The sequence below is a fragment of the Anticarsia gemmatalis genome, chromosome 30 (genome assembly GCF_050436995.1).
Source record: "Anticarsia gemmatalis isolate Benzon Research Colony breed Stoneville strain chromosome 30, ilAntGemm2 primary, whole genome shotgun sequence".
Lineage (NCBI taxonomy): Eukaryota > Metazoa > Arthropoda > Insecta > Lepidoptera > Erebidae > Anticarsia > Anticarsia gemmatalis.
Window position 1 is genome coordinate 5,361,868 of NC_134774.1, and position 22,588 is coordinate 5,384,455.

At 38.0% G+C, this 22,588-nt stretch overlaps 2 protein-coding genes and 1 long non-coding RNA gene across 6 annotated transcripts in view; all 3 read right to left on the reverse strand.

The window, feature by feature from the left end:
- Window positions 1-9,007, reverse strand: part of LOC142985430 (uncharacterized) — a 33,819-nt gene extending 24,812 nt beyond the window's left edge. For 2 of the 4 annotated variants that reach the window (XM_076133601.1, XM_076133602.1), the window contains exon 1: window positions 8,623-9,007. The gene's annotated coding sequence lies outside the window, so the exon portion shown is untranslated. The remainder of the gene's footprint in view (window positions 1-8,622) is intronic. The other 2 variants (XM_076133600.1, XM_076133603.1) reach the window with 2 other exon arrangements.
- Window positions 9,008-13,655: 4,648 nt separating this feature from the next.
- On the reverse strand, window positions 13,656-14,827 carry LOC142985432 (uncharacterized). Its single transcript, XR_012960206.1, has 3 exons — window positions 14,508-14,827; window positions 14,049-14,129; window positions 13,656-13,716 (listed from the first exon to the last, which is right to left on the reverse strand). It is a non-coding gene; the product is annotated as an uncharacterized LOC142985432 (long non-coding RNA).
- A 749-nt stretch (window positions 14,828-15,576) lies between these two features.
- Window positions 15,577-22,350, reverse strand: Ude (Uracil-DNA degrading factor). Its single transcript, XM_076133889.1, has 7 exons — window positions 22,220-22,350; window positions 18,889-19,043; window positions 18,227-18,396; window positions 17,502-17,697; window positions 16,758-16,927; window positions 16,181-16,309; window positions 15,577-15,808 (listed from the first exon to the last, which is right to left on the reverse strand). Exons 2-7 carry the CDS (start codon window positions 19,037-19,039, stop codon window positions 15,614-15,616), a joined length of 1,011 nt encoding a protein of 336 aa, XP_075990004.1. The 5' UTR covers window positions 19,040-19,043; window positions 22,220-22,350; the 3' UTR covers window positions 15,577-15,613.
- Window positions 22,351-22,588: the final 238 nt, after the last annotated feature.

The window sequence follows — 22,588 nt, forward strand, 5'->3', positions numbered from 1 at the left end:
GTCTATGTTTATAGAGTTCAAAATATATTTTAAAATCCCACTATCCTACAAATATTATAAATGCGAAAGTTTGTGAGTATGTATGTATATGTTACTGTAAAAGCCCGAACTGTGGTATATCCTAAGATTTTCCGGTAAAACCTAAGATTTACCATCTCTCAATGGTAAAAGTCCGAACGTTCTTTTATTTCGAACTTTTACCACCATTTCATTGGCAAATCTTAGGATTTACATAACGACACGGTAAAAGTTGATTATCATGTGTTTGAGCCGTAATATAATGATATTGCTAGGGATATAATTATATGCCGTAATATAGTTATAATGAGAGTTTGAAGATGTCGCCGGAGCCCCGCTTCGCGGGGCTCCTCCTTCTGGGTGGTTTAAAAAAAAATAACCACGAAGGCTGAGGTGGGAGCTTCGCTTCGCTCGCTCCCACCTCAGCCTTCTAACCTAACCTACCCATGTCGGTTTTCCCAAAACTCCTTCTTTATAACTATTAAATTATTTTATATTAGCTACATTTACCTGCCCTTGAGGTATATCCTAAGATTTACCAAGTGAATAGGGGTAAAAGTTCGAAATAAAATAATTGTTCGGACTTTTACCATTGGGAGTTGGTAAATCTTAGGATATACCGGAAAATCTTAGGATTTACCACAGTCCGGGCTTTTACAGTAACATATATATGGATGTCTGTTACTCTTTCACGCAAATACTACTGAATCGATTACGATAAAATTTGGTATGTAGGTAGCTGAATTCCCAGAATAACACATTGGCTACTTTTTATCCCGGAGCTTCCGAGGGATCGGGATTTACACGGGAAGGGTTTCCACGCGGACGAATTCGCGGGCGGCCGCTAGTACCGCTTATAAATAAATAATAACCTTATCTACGTGCGAATAGAGTTGAAATTACATTGCAAAATGTTCTGACTACTGCAGGTCATAAGTTTTTAGTGAAAATTGTAGTTTATGTACATAGCAATACAGTCGATTTTAAATTATAAGTAGTTGTAAGGAATCGATGATAGTTTAAGAACTGAAGACTGAAATTGGTACGACTTGCAATGTTTCACAATTTTGAATTTTATTTCGAAGGATTTAGGGGTGATTTTGGTATTGCTATTTATATTTTCTTTTTAAAGGTCACGCGGCTTTTTTGTTTTAATTGAGAAGTTGCCAGTTTGAGGATTGAAAAGTAATGAAGATTATTTTTAGATATGGATTAAAAATATCAGTTCAATCGATAAAGAGGTTTTTACTGCTTCAGAAAGTTTGTTTGTTTGAGCGCACATATCTCAGAAACTACTGGTGCGATTGAAAAAATATTTTAATGTTGGATAGCCTATTTATTGAGGTAGGCTACGGGCAACATATCATCACGCTACGACCAAAAGGAGCAGAGTACCAGTACGTTACAAAAACGGAGAAAATTATAACCCATTCTCTCTTATGTGACGCAAGCGAAGTTGCGCGGGTCAGCTAGTTACATATAAGCATGTAACTAACATTGTTAATGGCGAAACGTGTCGTATATATTATTATATTATACACATCTACCTACACCCACACATAAATAGCCTTAAGTTATAAATAAATAATAAATCGATAAATCCGTGTCAGATTTAGACAAGCCGTTCTAACGCTCTGAGTAGGGTAGATGATATTGAATTCATTACCCCAGTACCCCCAGTATACCCCAGTACCCCCCAGCTGGGGGATGTCTCTCGGTATAAAATAGGTTAGGCGTTAGGTCATCTCGTTGGCTCGGTAAGTGCGGCCTGACCGAGTTTAAAGTTAAGTCGAAAGATTTCTTTAATATTTATCTCTTGGCAATTTTAATATAAAATACATTTGGCTAGCTTTTAAAGAAAACTGGGCAAGATTCACCGCACTGTGTAGTCAGTTACGTTATATTGAATCATGTTTCTATCGTATGGTTAGTGGTCAACCTAGTCTCAAAGTTGTTCAAGCCGCCCGAAAGTCTTTATCATGACTTAACAACTGTTCTTAATAGACAACAACCGGGACCGCCTTTTTAAAAGCGGAGACGCCTAGTTCAAATACCACAATACGGTCACCCATCTATGTAATGACCGCGGCTAGTATTGCTTAACACACAGATCGTTTACTGACTGGTGAGCACAACTAACTATGAGCGTCTTGATTTAAAGAAGGATATTAGTTATCTTATACTAAGATCTCTATAATTATTTTTTATTTATTTTTTGAAGCCCTAAATATTGGAGGCTCGGGGTGCTCCGTAGACACCTGGAATTGTCCACTGACAAAATTGTTTCTGCAAAGAAGCTGCAAGCCCGAGTGCAGCCGATACTACTACTAATCCACAAAGTGACAAAGACACCGTACGGGACAGCTAGTAAAAATACTCTCTTTTTATAAAGTTGCGTAAAAGCTCAGATAATGTGCCTGTAACCGCGAGTGCGACATTGCGTCACAGACTATGACGCCAGCGTTACAGTTAATTGGGTCACCCTGTACAATATATATTGTACACACCGCACTGAGTACATTGTGAACACACTGTATACACGGTACAATATTGACATTGATTCAACAGAGTTTCTAGGTACAGTCGCAGGCTAGAATAAGTATACAGCGACATTTTACAGGTACTGCTAGTCTATTACTACTGAGCAAAGGTCTTTGATCTTTGTTCTTATAAATCTTCTGCCTTGTTTAACCTATAACTGTCCCACTGCTGGACAAGGGTCTCCTCCCAAACGAGTAAGGGTGAGGCATTGAGTCTACCACGCTGATCAAGTGCCGGTTGGGGACTTTGCATACCTTCAATGTTCGAAACAAATTTTAGACACTACGTTACTTACTTACGTTTCATCACGATGTTTTCCTTCACTGTTGGAACAAGTGATCATTATTTCTAATACACACATAACTTGGAAAAGTCATTGGTGAGTTGCCTCGGGTTCGACCGCCGACCACTTGCGTGGGAGGTAAGTTATCTTTAAAACCTGCTACTGTATACATATTAGGTTGGGGCAAAAGTCTTTTCGCATTATAGTATGTATGAACTTGTAATAAAATCTCTGGCTTCAACACGGTTCATTAGGTTTCTTTCAGTGAGCTCGTGAGGTACCCAAATATCGAGCATTTTCGTGTAGAGAAAAGATTTTATTACAAGTTCATACACACTATAATGCGAAAAGACTTTCTCCCCGACCTAATATTTCTGCGGGCGACAGTAGATATTGTAATAATACGTAGTGGTGCAGGGTCGCGGTTACCGATCGCGCGGAGACATTGACGACATATCGACTAAACATACCGGTATGTACTCCATGTACTATGTACGCTACCTGCCTTACTACTTGACATTATTTAACTGCCAGATAGAGGATGGTGGAAGGTATCAGTTAGTTGATAGTTAGGGATTTATATCTAAGTGTATTTTTTTTTGTACAGATGTAAATAGAAATGCTGGGAGGGGACATCCTAGATACACATACACAGATCATATCGGTGATGTAAAAAGGTCAGGTGCTACTCGTACCCGGCAGTCCTGTATGACAACATGTATGTATTGTGAATGTGGCAAGGGAAGTTTGTAAGTTTACCTAGTAAAGTATTGGTATTGTTTTAGAAAGCTGTCCATGATGAGATTTCAGATAGACCTTGAAGCGAAAACTTAATACAAACTTGTGTCTGAATAATGTTGAAATTGTAGTTATTACAGACTGAACCATTTTATTAGGTACTCATATGATACCAATGAAAACACGAAACTGTGACGTCACTATGTCGTATTTCAATACTACAATGTGCTATTGACATTTCATAAAGGGTAGCTGATTTTCAAGTACCCATACTGCATTTACCACTAGGTCGGAAAGTGAAGAGTTACAACAAACCTACAATCGCTAATCTTAAAATCCGTAGAAAATCTTCAACATTAGTTAACACAGTTTCCATACAAACTCCAAATATAAATAATCTATTAGTATAATTTATGAGCGATTATAACTAAGATTTACGTCTCCCTACACCGTAGTAGGCCGCTCTCATCGAGATGTTGTGTTATAATGAGAGTGTCGCAACTGTGTGTGTGTGTGTGTGTGATGCAACCGGATCAAACACGTGGACGTTACGACATCACTACTGATGATGGACCAATCTGTTCACTACTGGATTAAATACATGACGACGCCTTAAACTTGGGTACAGCTAAGAGAGCAGTCACTAAGCGCCAACTTAAACACTAATATCACTAATTTTAGAGCTTCTCGGATCTTGCTGCCGATAGGGTGATTTGGAAGGAAAATGGGGCGGAGTTTGCCCAGCTGTGAGAAACTCAACCAGACTGAGAAAGACAGAAGGAACTTTTAATTTAATCATAAAAATACATAATATATAGACTCCCACGAGTCAGTCCCTTTTGAAGTATGATTACTTTATTAGACACAGTGCGAGTGAAAGGAGGTTCAAAACTAGGCAACAATATTTATCCCAAATTACGTTTTCCTTTCGAAAAAGAGATAATAAAGCTTTTAAATTTGCAAAAAACCCACTTAGTAGATACGAAAAAAATATCTTACCAATGTATTAAAAAACTTTAATGAGTTTAGTGTCATGGTTTCCTTCTTGCATCCAATAATTTGTGTGAATCATAAAATACATTAATTAGTTTGCATCGAACTTAGTAAGAACTATCAGTTAAATAATTGATCAAGAGCAAGACAAAGCTGAACGAAATGAAAGAGTAATTGATTAAGTTCAAGTTATTTACTCTTACTCACTCAGTCTGATGGAAAACTTGCCGAACAATCAATTATGTACCTAACTATTATAGTACATACGACGTGGACACACAAGGGAGTACCTAGGTATTTAGGTGATATTACACAATGCTTCTATTTCTTAACACTAGATTACAATTTTTAATTATGTATGTGAATGAAGCAAGAAAAGTTTGTGAAGATCGTACCAAATGGCGTTCTCGGATCTCTGCCTACCGCTATGGAAAAAATACAAAACAAAACTGCATTTTTATTTTCAACACGAAAAAAACTAGATGATCTAAAGTTTTTTTATGAGGGCTGGCTTTCTTTGTATGTTTGTAACAGGGCCTTAGGCCCCAATATCAAACAAATTTCGGTCAAGTCCTGAAACGTACAAAAATAAATTGAAGTCTTTTTTCCAGACATTTAACCGAGTGCTTCATCCTACTTCACGAGAAAGTTTTATTAGTGGCAAACAAGGTAATATCCTGTACCTGCGCGCCCCCTCGACGCCAGCCACTAGCCCCCCGGGGGAGGGGGGAGGGGGAGGGGGCGAGTGACGTCAGTGTTATCTCTGTAGTTACGACACTAACTGTGGCTGCCATCAAACGACTGTTTTGGACGTCTTAGCATCTCGTCTCCGATAGAGGGCCGAGGATTTTGGTAGGTATATTATATTTTTTTTTCTCACAGAAGACAGATAAGGATTAACTGACTGACGGTCTCCGTGGTGCAATGCTTAAGGTGATCGCCACCCGGCTACTATTACGTCTTACGGGTTTGATTCCCACACGGAACAATAAAAGAAAACTAAAAAAAAAAACTGTACAGAAAATCTTAGTGACACAAGAACTGTAGCTTATGTCACAGACAATCACAAGATAGACAGAAGAAGATTCTGGTTAGAAAGGGTATTTTCTGAGAATTGAGTCTCTGTTGTGTGGTCGAATTCAGAATAGAATCGTCACTTAAATTACGGTAATCAAACCTTAGAACTAGCCCCCAGTTTTAACCTGACTGCTACAAAACTGCTTTGGGCAGGAGTAGGTAATTGGATCGAAACGTAACGCAAACCAAGCTAAACTATACATGATTTGTTTAACTCCATTTAGTTATACATTTATCATGCAACGCAAAACTCTAAGTAATGAGACTATTACTCAAGCGCAGGTCCCCCGGGCGACGTGAAATACTTATAATGGACATAATGACTGCACAATGTCATACGAGCTCATGCATCCATAGGTCACACGCTGACCTCTGGCTTTGATTAATAGAACACTACGGAGTTTTGCATGTGCAGTATCTCAGCAAGTATTTAGAACCCAGTGCTGTGCTGGCAAATGGTGTTCCTGAACTTTTCTTTAGAAGCAAGCGGAGGAAAGGGCACATCCCTTAAAAAACCCTCAATTCTGAAACTCACCTCTTGCCGGTTGATTCAGTTACGAATGTGCTGGGAAAGTTAATAATATCGACTTTATGATAAAAAAAATCTATTGAATAATTGAAAAATACTGACCACTATAGCTAAATATTGGTCAAGATATCATTATTATTTGATAAATAGTTCTCGACTAAGTACAAAGCTCAGTAACCCACATTCAGACATCTCATGGACATCTTCAAGACCATTTATCTGCCTATACCTAGGTACTCTATTTCTTACAAAGTTCTCCATGAAAACAAAACCATAATAATTCATCATAATTGACTGATTGCCTAAGTTTCATGTCAACTCAGTAATAGATCTTTGCAGTAAATGTTGAAGGCATCAAATAACAAAACAAGATGGATGACTGACAAATACACAAATACAAACTCAATTAGTACATACAACTTTGAATAAAAAATTACCTAATATATTATGTAATTTGATATGTATTGATTGAAGTGGGAGTTCTCTGGTAGAGAAGGAATTCTATATATAAGCATAAACAGGCTCGCTTCTACAGAATCATTTAGCCTGGAGAAACTTGCAGTAGGGACTGCAAGCATCAAAAGCAGCCCAGCATAGTGGTAGTCATTTTAACTTCTAGACTCCTTAAAGTACACAATGAGACATTAAACAACCAGTAATTAGCCAATCAGATAAAGATCTGTTCAGAACGAGAATCAAATATCAAGACCTATTACACAGTGGCTGCAGCGACACCACAGCAATATGGAGATAACTATAAGAGACAAAAGATTTTTATTGTGATAAAGCCTTGCATGTGTAAAAGTTGTTTGACATATTTTTTGAGGGTATACAAAACCCCAACTTGCACTTGGTCTGTGTGATGGGCTCAAGGCCTAACCCATCTCCACTTCAGGAAGAGACCCTCGCACAGCAGTTGGATAGCCATATGTTAAAAAACGTACAGTGAAGATACTTTTGAAATGAACCTCTTTACTAATTGTTTATAGTTACCAATACAGTATTGTATGATAACACACCGGTATATATGTTTGATGTGTCACTCATGTGTGTGCTGTGTAAGGAGACAGTCCTTGTATAGCACCTGTATTGTATTTGATGATGCGCATAGCAACGTTGCTATATAATATGTGTATTGATGACCAATCAATCAAGTAGTTTTATGTGTTCTGTGAGAATAACAGTAGCTCCACAGGTAAAACTTATGAACATTACCTATGCTGACTAAAGACAGATACGAAATTTTTGAATATTGTATGGAAACTATGACTATGACTTATAGCATGGCTGGTCTTAGTGGTATTTCAATTCCCGGGCAGGGCAAATTAGTTTATTAGTTAATTAGCAGGCTTTCCATTTATGGGAGAATATTTTTTGCGTAGGTTGAAGACTGTATATGTATATATCTTCAAGAACTGAACCCCTTCAGTTTAAACTAATATTATAAAACTGTAGAGTATGTTTGTTTGGTTGAACATGTTAATCTCAGGAACTACTGGTGCGAATAGAAAAATTATTTTACTGCTACATAGCCTATTTATTGAGGAAGACTACATCACTCTACGACCAATAGGTACAGAGTACCAGTAAAAATGTTACAGAAACGGGGAAAATTATAAACCATTCTCTCTTATATGACACAAGTGAAGTTGCACGGGTCATCTAGTCAATAGATATAGTGTTGTTAAGTCAGGATGTTTAATGTAAGGAGTAGTTCCTTGTATGTAACAGTTCTATATGGTAGCTGATAGTCTCCTATGTTGCATAGTAACTAACTGTGCACTAAGTAAGGTGACTGACTCACTACTTTTACTATGGAGTGAAGTCATCATGATGTTTTTATTAATTAACACTGATGCAGCACTTAGTTGTAATGTTACTGCTTATGAGGGTCTCGGGTTCGGTGTCCAGAGAGTGTAAACAAAATGTTGGGTTTTTTATAATCATATTAGTGGTTAATATTATTATGTGTGACTTCAGATGATAAGAATTTTCTACCTACCAAACTCTAATACAGTTAAAGTTTAAGGTAGAATATTCTCAGTGTCTTGGATAGACTTAATAGTGTTCTTAACAGAGCTTTAAAATGGCTAAAGGATTCATAGAAGCACTAACTTAATTTTTTTCATTGAGATCTAGCACAGACTTTTTGCTTTGCTTATCAGAACAGCTGATATTTGCTACGTATTACATAACAATCAACATTATTGTGAATAATTGTTCTAAATAGAAATCTTTACAAATTACAAATCTGTAATAATCGGGTCATATGTCGGTCATAGATTTACAAGGCTACCTTCCAAAGACTACTAAAATACAAGCAATTTTTTTTAATACCTACAATCAATAAAAACTCCTTTTTATACTCATCGTATCGCGCGCCAAAACGCATCGAAACATTCAAAATTGGAACCGAAAGCCGGTGACGTCACGTTGCATTTACCGTCGGCGCTATGTAGGTCATCCCAGCTGCAGCCACACGCGACACACACACTGCCCACACTGCCCACTGCCCAGCGCTGGGCTCCACACGCACTCACCAACTTCAAACACGATTAAAACACCACACCGCGCTATATTTAGCTTACAATAACGCTATAAAACTGATATCGCCACATTTTTTTTCGTTGCGACACACTTTATGCACAATAACCGTTATTTTCCCGATTAAAACTCACTAGTTATCGTTATTTTAGTTATAAACGTTATTTCTAGTTTTATTATTGTTGTATTTGTTTATTTAGTGTTAATTTTCGCGTTTATTTTGATGACGTAAACGCACGGCTGCTCGTGACGTAGCGAGCCGCGGAATGGCGCAGTTCGAGTGGGTTGCCATGTGTTGTGGGGAAATTACCCCGGTTTTATGTTGTTGACATCTTGACACCACAGGTGTTTTACATGTTATGATGGCTGGTACCACCATAAGATTGTTAGACGCATTAAAATACAAGAAAAGTGTTAAAATATTATGTTAGATGGTTTTAGCGTTTAGACAATATTGAAAACAGTGATAATTTGTAACATTATATAACGCAAGGGCATGTGAATTGCCGTTTTTCCAGAAGCATTATGTCAAAGAATCTAAAAACGAGAATGTAATTATATATTTTTTTGGTGAAAATGTGAAATTCAACCAAATTAGTTTTTGACTAATTAAGTACAAGAAAAAAGTGGCCAGAATATAATAGTGGAGAAAAATTCAACACGAGATTCCGAAATATAGCCAAATGATAAACTGTAATCTAGCTAGTAAGATGAACATATGACACTAGCAAATGATACACATTTCATGTTAATCTCCCACCACAAAGGTAAAAGTTTGAGCTGTGGCAACATTAGGATATAAATGTCATTTGGCCGCTGCGGAAGTACTACGGTCATTAAACTCGAAGTTATTTTCTCATATTTAGTCGAGCTTTTCCTTTTTCCTGATGACGAAAAAGACGGTTATTTATAGGCGTTAGGCGTTCTTTGAGTTAATGACGAAACTGTGATCAATTAATAGGGGATAATTAAATCTGATATTTTATTAAATACGTGTTTTTCTTGTCTAAATAAGTGTGCAAAGAATCTCATACGTACCGACTTTCTTTTATTCTATTAGAAAATGGTCTTAATCATAATTTTTAACGTTTCTATAGCTTGCTACAAAATCAAAATTTTGCAATCACAATCGACCGAGACGTAAAACTTCGCCTAAAAGTGAGATAACTTCGAGTTCCTATAGTACCAGTACGAAGCACTAACTCCAGGGCTGGCACGCGTATGAATTATTTAAATAAATAAATATGTGTTGGTCCGCGGTGTTTGTCGTTCGGAGTTAAACACGAGTTAGTGTACGTTTGTGGGTAGAATACTACAACTACGGGGTATGTGGCACAGTTACAATGCGGATAGTTCGCTTAATATTACAGTAGTAAGCGACTGTTACGAACGAGAGAAAACACGGTCTCTACATAGTGGGTATTCTAGTTCATACATTTAGTCACTTGATACTAACAAGAAGGTATTCTTAGTGTTAAAACTAACTCTATATTAAAGTAAAAGTCGTTAATCCTTTTTAATTTTAAGTGTGTTGGGGAAATTATCTAACTTTTGGTGAGTTTAGTAATAAGATAGGCATGGGTGTATACAACTACTCATCATAAGGTCTCGGGTTCGATCCTAGAGTCGGAGAAAAGATATTATTATATTCATCTATATCAGAAGGACAGGTTACACCGGAGTAATTTACTAAGACCGAATTATAGTTAAAATTGTCTTTTCAATTAATATAAAGTCACAATTACCTGTATATTTTTGTACGTGCTAAATAAAATGTGTCCGTGTCTATAAGGTCATGTCTATAATTTAAATGAATGTGCCTTGTTAATATCTCAGGTATTACGCGGCGCCAGATCGTAACGTATCAATAATTATTACACGTGTGGGAGACGCTCATCAATCATACACACAAACGGTGTGTGTGTCTGTTTGTGTGTAGGAGTGACGCCGCAGTGATCTGTAGTGCCGCCTAGTGCCATGAACTAATGACATTTAATTTATTTACTAATTAATACACACACAAGTCCCCAACTCGCACTTGGCCAGCGTGGTGGACTCAAGGACTAACCCCTCCCTCATTACGGGAGACCCTTGCCCAGCAGTGGGACAGTAATGGGTTGAATTTATTTATTTATTATTTATAATTGATACGCGCAACTCTGTATGTGTTCCAAATTACATCCCCGATTTCAATCACTGATGGGTTGATTTTAGAAGATAAAGGTAGCTTATGTTTGAGCCCAGGTTTTCAACTACTTCGTTGCAAATTTTCATCAATACAGTTTAGTGGTTAATGCGCGAAAGCGTAACAGACAGATTTTGACATTTATAATTTAGTATAGTATGCATTTATCGCCTAGCTAGAGGTCAACGTTGTGTCAAAGTTATTCTAGCAAAAGACCTTTGTCTTAACGACGTTATATTAATAGACAACAGCCGTGACTTGAAGCACGGAGACGCTCAGCTCAAACACTGCTTACATCTATGTAATGTTACTTAACACACTGATCGTTTACCGACTGGTGATCGGTAACTGGCGCCTAAATATGACACTGTAATAACGTTAGCAACACGTCCTACTTGTAGCGAAGGTGTAGCGAACTTGTGACAACGTGGGCTGGCGTGGGAGTACACTAATTAGTTATTTGATTTATAACTATTTATTCTTCATTACTAATCTTATTAGTGGTCAGCCATTGTAAAGTTTAGCCTTAGTTGAGCTTTTACACAAAATTGTATTTAATTTATTTGTTTCTGAAAAATATAGACACGTCATTATTGTATTGCAAAATAATGCTACTTAAGTATTGTGATTGAGGTTAAGATGGTTTCCATTTACATGCAAGACAGAACTAAAATGATCATTGATTTGATTTCTTTTACAATATTTTAAATAATTTTAATATGCTTAATTAACTGGATATTGTTGCGTGTATAGTTAGTATATACATAGTGTCTTGCTAAAATTTTTGAGCAAGAACACTTGCAACACATTTTTTTGTCCCAAATCCGGGAATAAAAACCGGAATCACGTTAGAAGAGACTAATGGAAGAAAAGCGCATTGCGACGACCACAAATAACTCGGGATAAGGGCAGGGGATGATCAATAATTCACGCGCTAAGAAACTAACGAATGTCCGAAATGTGGCACCCCTAGCGAGGCGAAGGAAACATCGCATACAGCCAGCACTGGCCACAAATACTCGCCGCACACTAATGACGATAAAAAATCACTTCCCGTTTCACTTTTATATTTATTTATACTCTGTGGCTCGAGTGCTTTGTGGTCGAATGCGAGACATTTTGGCGCGAATATTTGAGCTTTTGTTAAAAGAAATACAATTTTATTTATAGTTTAGGTTAATATTTGTTTCTTGCTAGCTTTTGACTATATGCGCTATAGTGCGAACATTGAACGGATTTCTAGGGATATATAAAAGTTATTATCATAAAATTTTACTTCATTAGTCTCAGACTTATGACAGACAGAAGGGACATAAATAGATGCAAAATTGAACAAAGATGATATCAGTATAAATCTCGACATAGTATAAAATATAGTCCAATGTATGCTAATTCTATGATTGTGATGCGGTTTTTACACGATTGTAATTACGTAATTTGTTAAAATCTGGGCGAAAAAACTATTAAATAGTTGTGCTCGGGCATCATCGTAACATTGTTTCCTCCATTAAATTATAAGTAAGTAAATGAAAACAAAAAAAATATTGTTCTTTACAAAGTTCAGTCAAGAATTAAATTGCGGAAACAATTAAAAATGGAACGCGCTCTCCATTCTCATTCTCCCGCTTCACCAAATATATTTTTATTTTGTACAACGGCTGCTTTTTAACCTGCCAGTGTTAAGACTTGAGGTTTTAATGTTTAACCTATTTATTTCAATTGAAATATTTTTGTATGGTTAGTAAACTTAACTATATAACATTTTTGCTCATTGGTCATATTGTTAAAGCCATTGATTTAAAACTAAAATTACGCATTGCCAGATTACTTTACAGTCAGGAAGTGCTATTTCAAATGACTCGATCAATTACTTGAGGACATAATGACCTTTTTAAGCCGACAAACAGGGACACCTTTGCATTTAGACCTACTTAGATTCGGAGCTGGGAGACAGCTCACAGCCGACATAAATCTTAGTAAAATTGTCCTGTGTCAAATACGTTTTTCTATTCTAAAACCGCCTGGCGGCTCATGAAGATTTTCGCCGAACAGGTAATTATTTAATGCCACTACATTCTGCTTACATTTGGTCAATTTAGTTAATACCAATTTTCAATATCGCTGTAAAAATCAATGACATTTGACTGAAGACGACACCTAATGATCACTACTGGCATACAACGCAAAGACGCGAAACTACTTGTAGAATAAAGAATTCTTTCCTAATTAAAAAAAGGAAACAGTGTCCTAATTTATCGTTCTTCATTCGTCGCCGTGCCACGGAAGTCGTTCGGCTATGTTCGGTAATGTTCGGCTATAATCGGAACGCAAGCACTTGGACTATGATTAGATTCCCTAGCGGCGAGTCGAGGAACTAATGGAGGTAATATAAATATTGACAGGTGTCAATTATGGCGGGAAAAGAGGGCCGTGTGTGAAAACGTGATAATTGGACTGTCCTATGCTCTTAACGTTACTCTGTTTACCTTTGACGCTTTCTCGGATAAACCGATTTATAGGAAATTTGCTCAAATAGATTATACTCCAGGGAAAATTATAAGTCTAAAATATGTCCGATGTGAAAAGAATCGCGGGTAAACGTTTCCGGCAAAAGTTGGTTATTTTTTTAAAGTATTTTATAATAATTTCTTTCTGTTTTAGGCATGCAAGAGTATTCTTTTTCAGCACATAAACATTAATTTTTATTTTCTATAGGCAGGTAGTTGATGAAACCACATGTTACACTCACCTCCTCCACTTGACTGAGTGAGGAGCGACTGCCCCAGTCCTCCCACGTCTCCCTCTCACCTACAACAACATACATTAATTAGTAAATACACTCTACATACAGACATGCACTTATAAATACTGTAGGCTCCTCACCAACAGACGGACAACTCACACGGTCATTTGATTCCAAACTAAGCAGAGCTTGTACTGTAACCAGATAACTGATAAACATACTTATATAGACAAATTTTCTACCAAGCTCAGAACAAATACTTGTGCTCGTCACACAAATATTTGTCTACGGTGTGATTGAAACGAAGTGCGGTTCTCTGGTCTCTGCCTATCTAGGTGTGATTTTAATTATGTATGTATGTATGTATGTATGTATGTATGTTATGTGGTGTACTTACAGTAGCTGGCATCGCTGGGCACCTCCATGCTGTGTGTGCGTGCCTGCATTACTGCCAACATCTATCTGACACTCATTGTACCTGCAATGTATTCAAAGTGTCATCATTCAAGAATCACCTGATGAGAAAATTTTAAAGAAAATACTTTTTAGCTTCTGATTTCACCTACAATTTATTCTCATAAGATGGACAATAAATTAATATAGTAGTAGGTACTGAAATCTATTTTTCTGGGTATAATATTTTTTTAAAGATGTAACGATTGGTATTATTAAACAAACAGAATGTAAGAATCTTAGTGTCTATCAAAATACTCCGAAAAAAATTATATTTTCTTTAGTAGTATATGTTTGGGCATTTTTTACAGTAAATCAAGTCTCCGACAATTCAAATGTCTATTAAAGACAGGAAACTAACTTTAATACACAGATTTATACGAAAAATTGAGTTAGTACTTACAGAATCGTTCACCTCATATTTATCTCTAGAAATACACTTGAAACCACCGGCAACCACACACAAACACTCTGAATCACTTAAACATGAACTTACACTCGCGTTTTAGTACTTTTTGCTTCACTTTTAGTCCAAAAATAGACGGAAACACAACATAACACACCCCTGCACTATTACGTACAAAAGTCTATTATTACGCAATAATTAGAAGAAAAGATGGCGTAATTAGGCTCAATATGGCTGGAATAAGGAATAAAGGGCACTTTTAATTCACAATATCGTTATTATCAGTGATATCTGAGAAAATTATGAAAGGGTCATTGTACTCGGTGTTTACAACTTACTGTCAAATCGATCATCGCACTCTAAGAGGAATACGATTCGTTTCACGCAGAAACTTTATTGTAAATAATATTAATTTGTATAGTATTTGTAAATTTAATTATATCGATCTTTTTTAATGCTTAGAAAATATTTTTGGTTTAGTACGATATGGTTTTTTATTAGCCGTAAAGAATATTAATAATAATAGTTAGTATTTTTTTAGTTTCATACGTTGAGAGGAACGTGATAATAGTGCAATAAGCTTCATTTGTTTTGATTAGCTTGACCTAGTTTAATCAACTGATGAGAGGTATCACTGTTTTATATTATGCAATACTCTATCGATTAGTTCAATAATAGCTTTGTTCCAATTTTATCGTGCCAATCAGTCATCTCATGTTAGTCGGGAAAGAATAGATGAAAAATGTCTTGTTGCAGGCCATAGCGACTATTTATTATTCCATTCCCAAAAAGATACTCGTCTTTATTCTTCCTTTAGCGGGATTGTTCCGCTTTTATTAAAGACATGTGTCCCGACGTCTTTATCAGAGCTTTAGAATATTATGTTTCGCTAAGGATTTTATTTAGAACAGCGAACATCGTTCATAGCCAATTCAAATCTATGCCAGTGTGGGGTTAAGCTGTACTTTTTATGCATGGTTTGTATGATTCCAAAGTTCAACTGACACTCAAAACTAATTTTCTTATTAAAAGAAAACGTCTTTAGCCAAAAAAAAGAACACCAATATGTAGTAAATATATTTAATTAACAGATAATAAATGCATTAGTCCCTGGTCCGCTTGGCGGGCGAGTCGTCGCGCGCGCTGCTCCGGCGCTTGCGGCTGTCTGTGGTCTCGTCCTTGGTCTCCGGCACGCACTTCTTGACGCGCGCCGCCTCCGGCGAGTACGCCCACAGCAACATGTCCAAGTGCTCCGCTGTCGGCTCGTCTTTCTCGTTGAATAACTTTGCATCTGCGTACTGGAAAAGAATAATAATTTTATGAAGGTATAGTTTTCTGATTGGGTATTCGACACCTAATGAGTTCTGGACCGTTTTCTTGCCCTTACCCCTGGTTTCTGAGGTATATAATTAGCCGTAGTTTATCTATTCAATAGCGCTTAAGCTCATACAAACATAACAGTCTGAATAAAATAAAGTGATATTATTATAACATCTTTATAAACGCATTCTTACAACAGCGCCATCTATTGGCAAATACTAGAACTAGTAGGAAACCAAAATTCCTAAAACGCACAAGCGGTGTTTAGTTCCCGATCGTAAAAGTGTGGCTGCCTTTACCAGGCACGTTTATAAAGCCAGCTCACCATGGCACTCCATTCTTCTACATACCTTCTCCTTGAGTAGTTTAAGCGCGTCGTTCCTCAGTATGTCCCAGGTCTTGCCTCCGTCCTCGGGCGCCACGGTGCGCAGCCGCTTGTACTCGCCGCGTACTGACTTGTACGCCTCGATGAATGACTTCTGTTAACGGAAAAATAAAGGATAAATATGAGGTTTTCGAAACTTATTTTGGAGTTCAAAGGATTTTACATCTTTTGTAAAGATAGAAGAAATATGAGACACCAAGAATAGATGAAAGCTTCTACGAGTTCTACTTCTTCTGGAATCCACCACAAGCCTATATCTATAGTCACATAACTCACCTACCCCACTAACTTTTGCCCGCAACTTTGTCTGCGTGGTTTGTGACTTAGGACAGAATTTTCATACAAACTTTCATCCCTTATTTCATTCTCTTGGGGCAAGAATTGATTAAAATCCTTTCTCAGCGGATGTCTACGTCATAACATGTACCTGCATGTCAAATGTCAGCTCGATCCGTCCACTCGTTTGTGCTGTGCGTCGATCACTATGTCAGTCAGTCACAGTCTCCTGGAAGGCAATAGTGGCATACATGGACGTCAGGTACCTGTTGTTCAGTGACGTTGTCAGCTCGCTCCTGCGCGGTGCGCACCACGCCGAGGCTGACGTAGGCGTTGTTCTGGCGGCCGAGGTGCTGCGACTCGAAGTCGTCCACGAACTGCTCCAGGATCGACATCGCCTCCTTTATGTTTGATAGCTTCGTCTCGTCGCGAGTACCTGGAGACACGAGGGACATTTATACTTGAGACAGCTCACACGCTCTACACAAAGAACCACCAGTTAAACAATTATTTATTTGTGGATCGCACAAATAATTATTCCGTGTGGCAATCGAACCTACGACCTCCCGATGCACTGGGAGTGCGATCCACCAATAGTTGTTTCCTGTCTGATTGTATGTCCGTTGTTTGAACAAGTCCCCGCGACACAAGAGCAATTCTGAATGAGGTAATTGTATTTTTTTTAAAGACGAATAAAAGAGGCAGAATATCCGCGCCACGTTTTGCTTAACCCACCGTCATCCACAGATCGTTTACCAACCAGTAAACGCAAATGGCCATGAACGCTATCAATAACTGACAACTAGTTATAATCCTGTAGATATGGGACATAGCACACTAGCTTCTTTTACCATCGTTAATCGCCGATGTAGTCGTTTTCGGAAGCCAGATGCAGCGACAGGTCGCTACAGGCCGCACACTAGCCGATGCTGATCGCTGCGTTTTGATAACTACCGAACTAAAGAATGCTAAAAGAAGTTAGCGTGCTATGTCTCTAAGATAACACTCACAGGTGAGCACTCTCTTGGCGCGTCCGAGGAGTCCCTTCACAGCCAGCTTCTGGTAGTCGGGGTCCCGGCCCTGCAGCGCGGCGAGCGAGGCGCGCGCCGTGTCCGCGTCCTTGAAGCCCAGCCCCGGCACCGTGTCCGCCGGGAGCGCCGCCTTCTCCGGCTTGTCCTGCTCCATCTCCACGTCTGATGACGACTCCTGGGGACAAGAAGAGGATAGGTGAAATTATTGCGAAAATGGTGGATTGATTTATACGTTGTATAATAATTAACAACGGCAAAGGCCTTCGGGCGGCTTGAAAAACTTTGACACTAGGTTGACCACTAACCGACGATAAGGGTTTTCGAAGTATACCTGTAATAATTTACAGTATTTTCCGCTAATGATAATGTTTTTTTTTTTACTGAATGTTCTCTAATAACCGATGAAGCTGCTCAAAATAAAAAAAAACACCTAAATTTTCCCATGGGAATGCGCCATTTTCCCGGGTTAATAAGTAGCCTATGTCCTTTCTCGGGTTTCAAAATATCTCCATATCAAATTCCATGCAAATTGGTTCAGTAGTTTAGGCGTGATTGAGTAACAGACAGACACACAGTGTTACTTTCGCATTTGTAATATCAGCATGGATTATACTTGAGCATGTCCATGTCTTTGTCCTAAGAAAAGAAGTTAGTCAGGTCTGGTCACATGTCACATGGGACAAAAATAGTGAAATAGATGATACCTTATCACTACTCTTCTTGTCTTCCTTCTTGTCCTGTTTCTTCTCCTTCTTGTCCCTGTTTTGTTTGTCGTCAGTCTTGTTGTCCTTGCCGGCGCCGAGCTGCGCGAGCCACGTCTCGAACACCTCCATCGCTTCCTTTATGTTCTTGATCTTGTCCTCCGCTTTCGTCACTGGAGGTACGTAATAATTACATTATTATGTGTTTAGACAAGTGTATATTATTTTGTCACATTAGCTACGTTTAATACTGTAACAACATACAACGCCATCTATTGACGCACAATGAATCTAGCGAAAACTGTTCTGAATCGCGTGGTCGACCGGTGCTCTAGCTGCCGTTACTGAGAGCTGCCGTCGCTGCGTCCGGAGAGGAGGAAGGGGAGTTCGTCCCACACGGTTTATTTGTGCGATCCACAAATAATTGTTTGGCATCTGGTTGTACTTTGTGTCCGTTGTTAGTATGTTTATAAAAGTCCCCGCGACACAAGAGCAATTCTTACCCACGGTTTCTGAGGTACATTTAGCGGTAGTTTATTATCAATAGCGTCTTTTTACATTAATTTTTAGGCTATTGAATAGATAAACTACCGCTCAATGTACCTCAGAAACCGGGGGTTAGTGCGGGAGTGGTCTTTAAAAATAAGGTTAATATATCTACGTACTGGAGAGCACCCTCTTGGCTCGTCCGAGCAGGCCGCGCACGGTGAGGCGCTGGTAGTTGCGCTCGTGCGCCTCCAGCAGCCGCAGCGTCTCCTCCGCCTTCGCCTTGTCCTTAAACCCGAAGCCCGAGTCCTCCTTGTCGTCCTTACCCATGCTTCTGTAATACATTAACAAAACGTACTGCAAAATAGTTCCTGTGACTCCCGCTGGAGGCGCTGATCAGATCTTCATACAACATTTCTCGATAGCTAGCCGGTTTACGATAGTCGATAGTGGTAGAGAATGGCGCTACAATAGTGTGAGGTCTTCTCTGTAGTGATCAAATGACAATCTGATCCCACAATGAACTAACATATTAGCGAAGATATTTATAGCTAATTCGTTATTTTAAGTGACCTCAAAGTTCTAAACTTAGCTACTTATGGAAGGAAGAACATGTGACCTCAACTGTTAAGGTATATTACCTTACATTTATATTCTACACGAATCGTGTTGTAGACACACCTACATTTTTGACCATCCTTGTGTGGCAGCCTTGCCGCAAGGTTGACCAAAACCGTATCTTAACTTTATTCTGCCGGTGTTTGTGGTTTACTTAAACTATATTATAGTCTATTGTTACGTCGGGTAAGTGCATATTCTTGTGTGTTGTTCACAAATATGCTGAACATTAACAGTCTATAGTCTTTCTTCCAACTATGCTTCCAGTCTCACCGGATGCAGCTGAATACCAGTATTGTACATGCAGCGACTGTCTATCAGACCTACACAACACAGTTACCTGACTTATAACATGATACTAAGTAAGACTGGTTGTCAGACTTTCATACTTCTGACTACTGTTAACGATTGTCAAAGATCTTAGTGATCTACCATGGAGACATGTAGTTTCATTCGGGCGAAGCTGCAGGCGGAAACTAGGTAGTACAGTAGTAAGTGAAACTAGTAAGTACGTATAGTAACTAGTAGTAAAACTAATATGAAGTTAAACTAATAGTGGCATTTATTGTCGATGTTCAGATACGATGACGTCACGTGCCGATAATAAAGTGATGCGTTATGTCATACACTCGTGTTCACATACATACATACATACATACATACATACATACTCAGAGACACTCGACATTGTAGCATTATACCGACGAGTTAGTTAGGTAAATAATAATACGTGTATGTGGACCAGAGGGACCCGGTTAAAGATTTGTTGAAGCAAGAGTAGTCACACATGATTAAAATTGTAGTATTAATTTGTAATTATTATAGAGTTTTAAGTGATTACTTGGAGGCAGAAGGTGGTGATGAATTTATGAATGTTTCATTGAATGCTTCTTTTCACACTACACAACGCTATCGTCTAAATCAAATTAGTTGTCGAGCTGAATGTACATTAAATCAATAATCGTTAAACAGGCTTTGTTACTGAAACTGTTTAGTTGTTTACGCTCCACCTTAGACCGGCTTAGGAAAAATGACAGCCTGAATCCAAATCTAATGGTATCTACCTACTTAGTAGAATTGAGGAACCGGTCGGATTGTATGCACAAACATCACGGTAAACAATCGCAGTTAAATCTGGTATATTTTCAGCTGCAGCAGATAACAAGACCTAGATAAAGAATGCAGAGTAGTGCGTCTGTATTTAACTTAGTATTAGCAAGTGAGAACATACTCAGTGTGTTGTTTGACACGACAACGATGACGTCATAGTGTTGGGTTAAGATTTAAATGTCATTCACACCAGCGGCCTACGCTATAATATGTGTTTGAAGATAAATATCAAATACGGGAGACTGTTGTTGCTACTGCGCTAGAGTCCCATATATATTATGAGACCCAAGGAAAATTTTGTAAGAAATAAGGTCTTCTGTGCCTCGTGAAAAGCAATTTTACTTGTTCAAACGGTGAAGGAAAACATCGTGATGCAACCTTGCATGTCTGAGAGTTTAGAACAGTTCTTGAAGGTATGCAAAGTCCCCGCACTTGGTCAGCGTGGTGGACTCAAGGCCTAACTCTTCTCTCATTACGGGAGGAGACCCTTGCCCAGCAGTGGGACAGTAAATAATGGGTTACATTTTATAATTTTAATTTATGTGGAGTTTTAAAACATACGTAAGTAAATGATCTAATACATTGCATTGAGTTGTTAACTACATATTTATGTTAGAATAATTGTTCTGTATGTAAATGAATGCAAATTTGCAGACAAACAGCAGTAAGTTAAGTTATCAGGTAATTCAGCGCGACGAACCACATCTTACTGTCGTGATGTCACCGTCTCAGGTCGTGGGTTCGATTCCCACGCGATGCAAAAATGACCAAAAATAAATTTATGTGTATGTGTGATCGGCAGCACGTGTGGTGTGTTGTCATGACAATGATTATTGCATTGATGGTAGTGGGTTCCATTCCCAATATAGGAAAAATATTCTTATCACGCCTTTTTCCCATAGGAGTAGGCAGCGACCAGAGAACGTCACTTGGTACGATCCTTACAAACTTCCCTTGCTTCATTCGAATACATACATGTTGTCATACAGGACCGTCAGTTACGAGTAACACTTGACCTTTTACAAGACATTAATTTGTATGTATGTTTGTAAAATCACATGATGATTGTAGTCTCGTGTGAATGAGTGAAATAGGAGGAAATGTTGTTTTAAAGAATCTGGAGCGAGTGAGTGGGAATGGCCCCCAGATTACTAGTCATCTATTATAGTAGATATCTACTTGTACGCGCGTCTATCATGAATAGAGAACAATATTGTCGCGACCTTACACCGCGGATATAAAAGGCCACTATTATGTAAACAAATGTACGAAATATATATCGCATATTGTCACAAAAACTTCGGGAAAAAAATGGGTTTCCAGGCGGAGACTCAGGTAACCGCTGTAGGTGCCTTTAATACTATGTTAGCAAGATTAATCTAGATGCAGATTTTTCAAGACCTAATCTCATCTAACTCCGATCTAGCTAAATTTGGTGTCCTTATTCTTCGGTAATTTATTAAGCCCCCGTAGCGTAAAATTCATTAGCGATTCGGGAGTACTTTTTCCTTTTTAATTGAAATAATTTTCGGCTAGCTTGAAAACTAGTTCGTGAAAATTATATCTACAGTAATAAATATGCACATATTAGCTAAACATACAGCGGCCTTCAATAATTTAAGCAGTTTTCTTTTAAAATGATGTCACTCACGGAAATATCCTGTACAGTTTGTAAGAACTATACAAATAAGAAAATTATGCAGTCATACACCCGAAATAAAGTCAAATTTATATCTATTTACGATTAGATTAAATAAATAATGTAATAAATATTCTACTTACGATTACAAGATATTAAAATAAATCCTTAATATTATAAGACTAGCACAATATATCACGTGAAAAAATAAATGTTTTAAATAAACGACACTTGTTACTCTTCGCGAGTATTTCTATTGACTAATCCATTTCAAAAACATTCGTCAAGGCGGGAACACGACGTTGCAATCCAACCAAATCAAAAAGTCATAACACCCAAACAAAATAACAACACTGCAATGATATTTAATTCAGTCGTATTATAACGTGAAAATATTTCTTCTACAACCCAACCAATTTAAAAATGTAGCTTTCTACGTTTAATATAGGAACGTTTTCATGATTTATGTTGTGGTAGGGTAGCGATAGAACATTTTCGCCTCAAAATAGAGG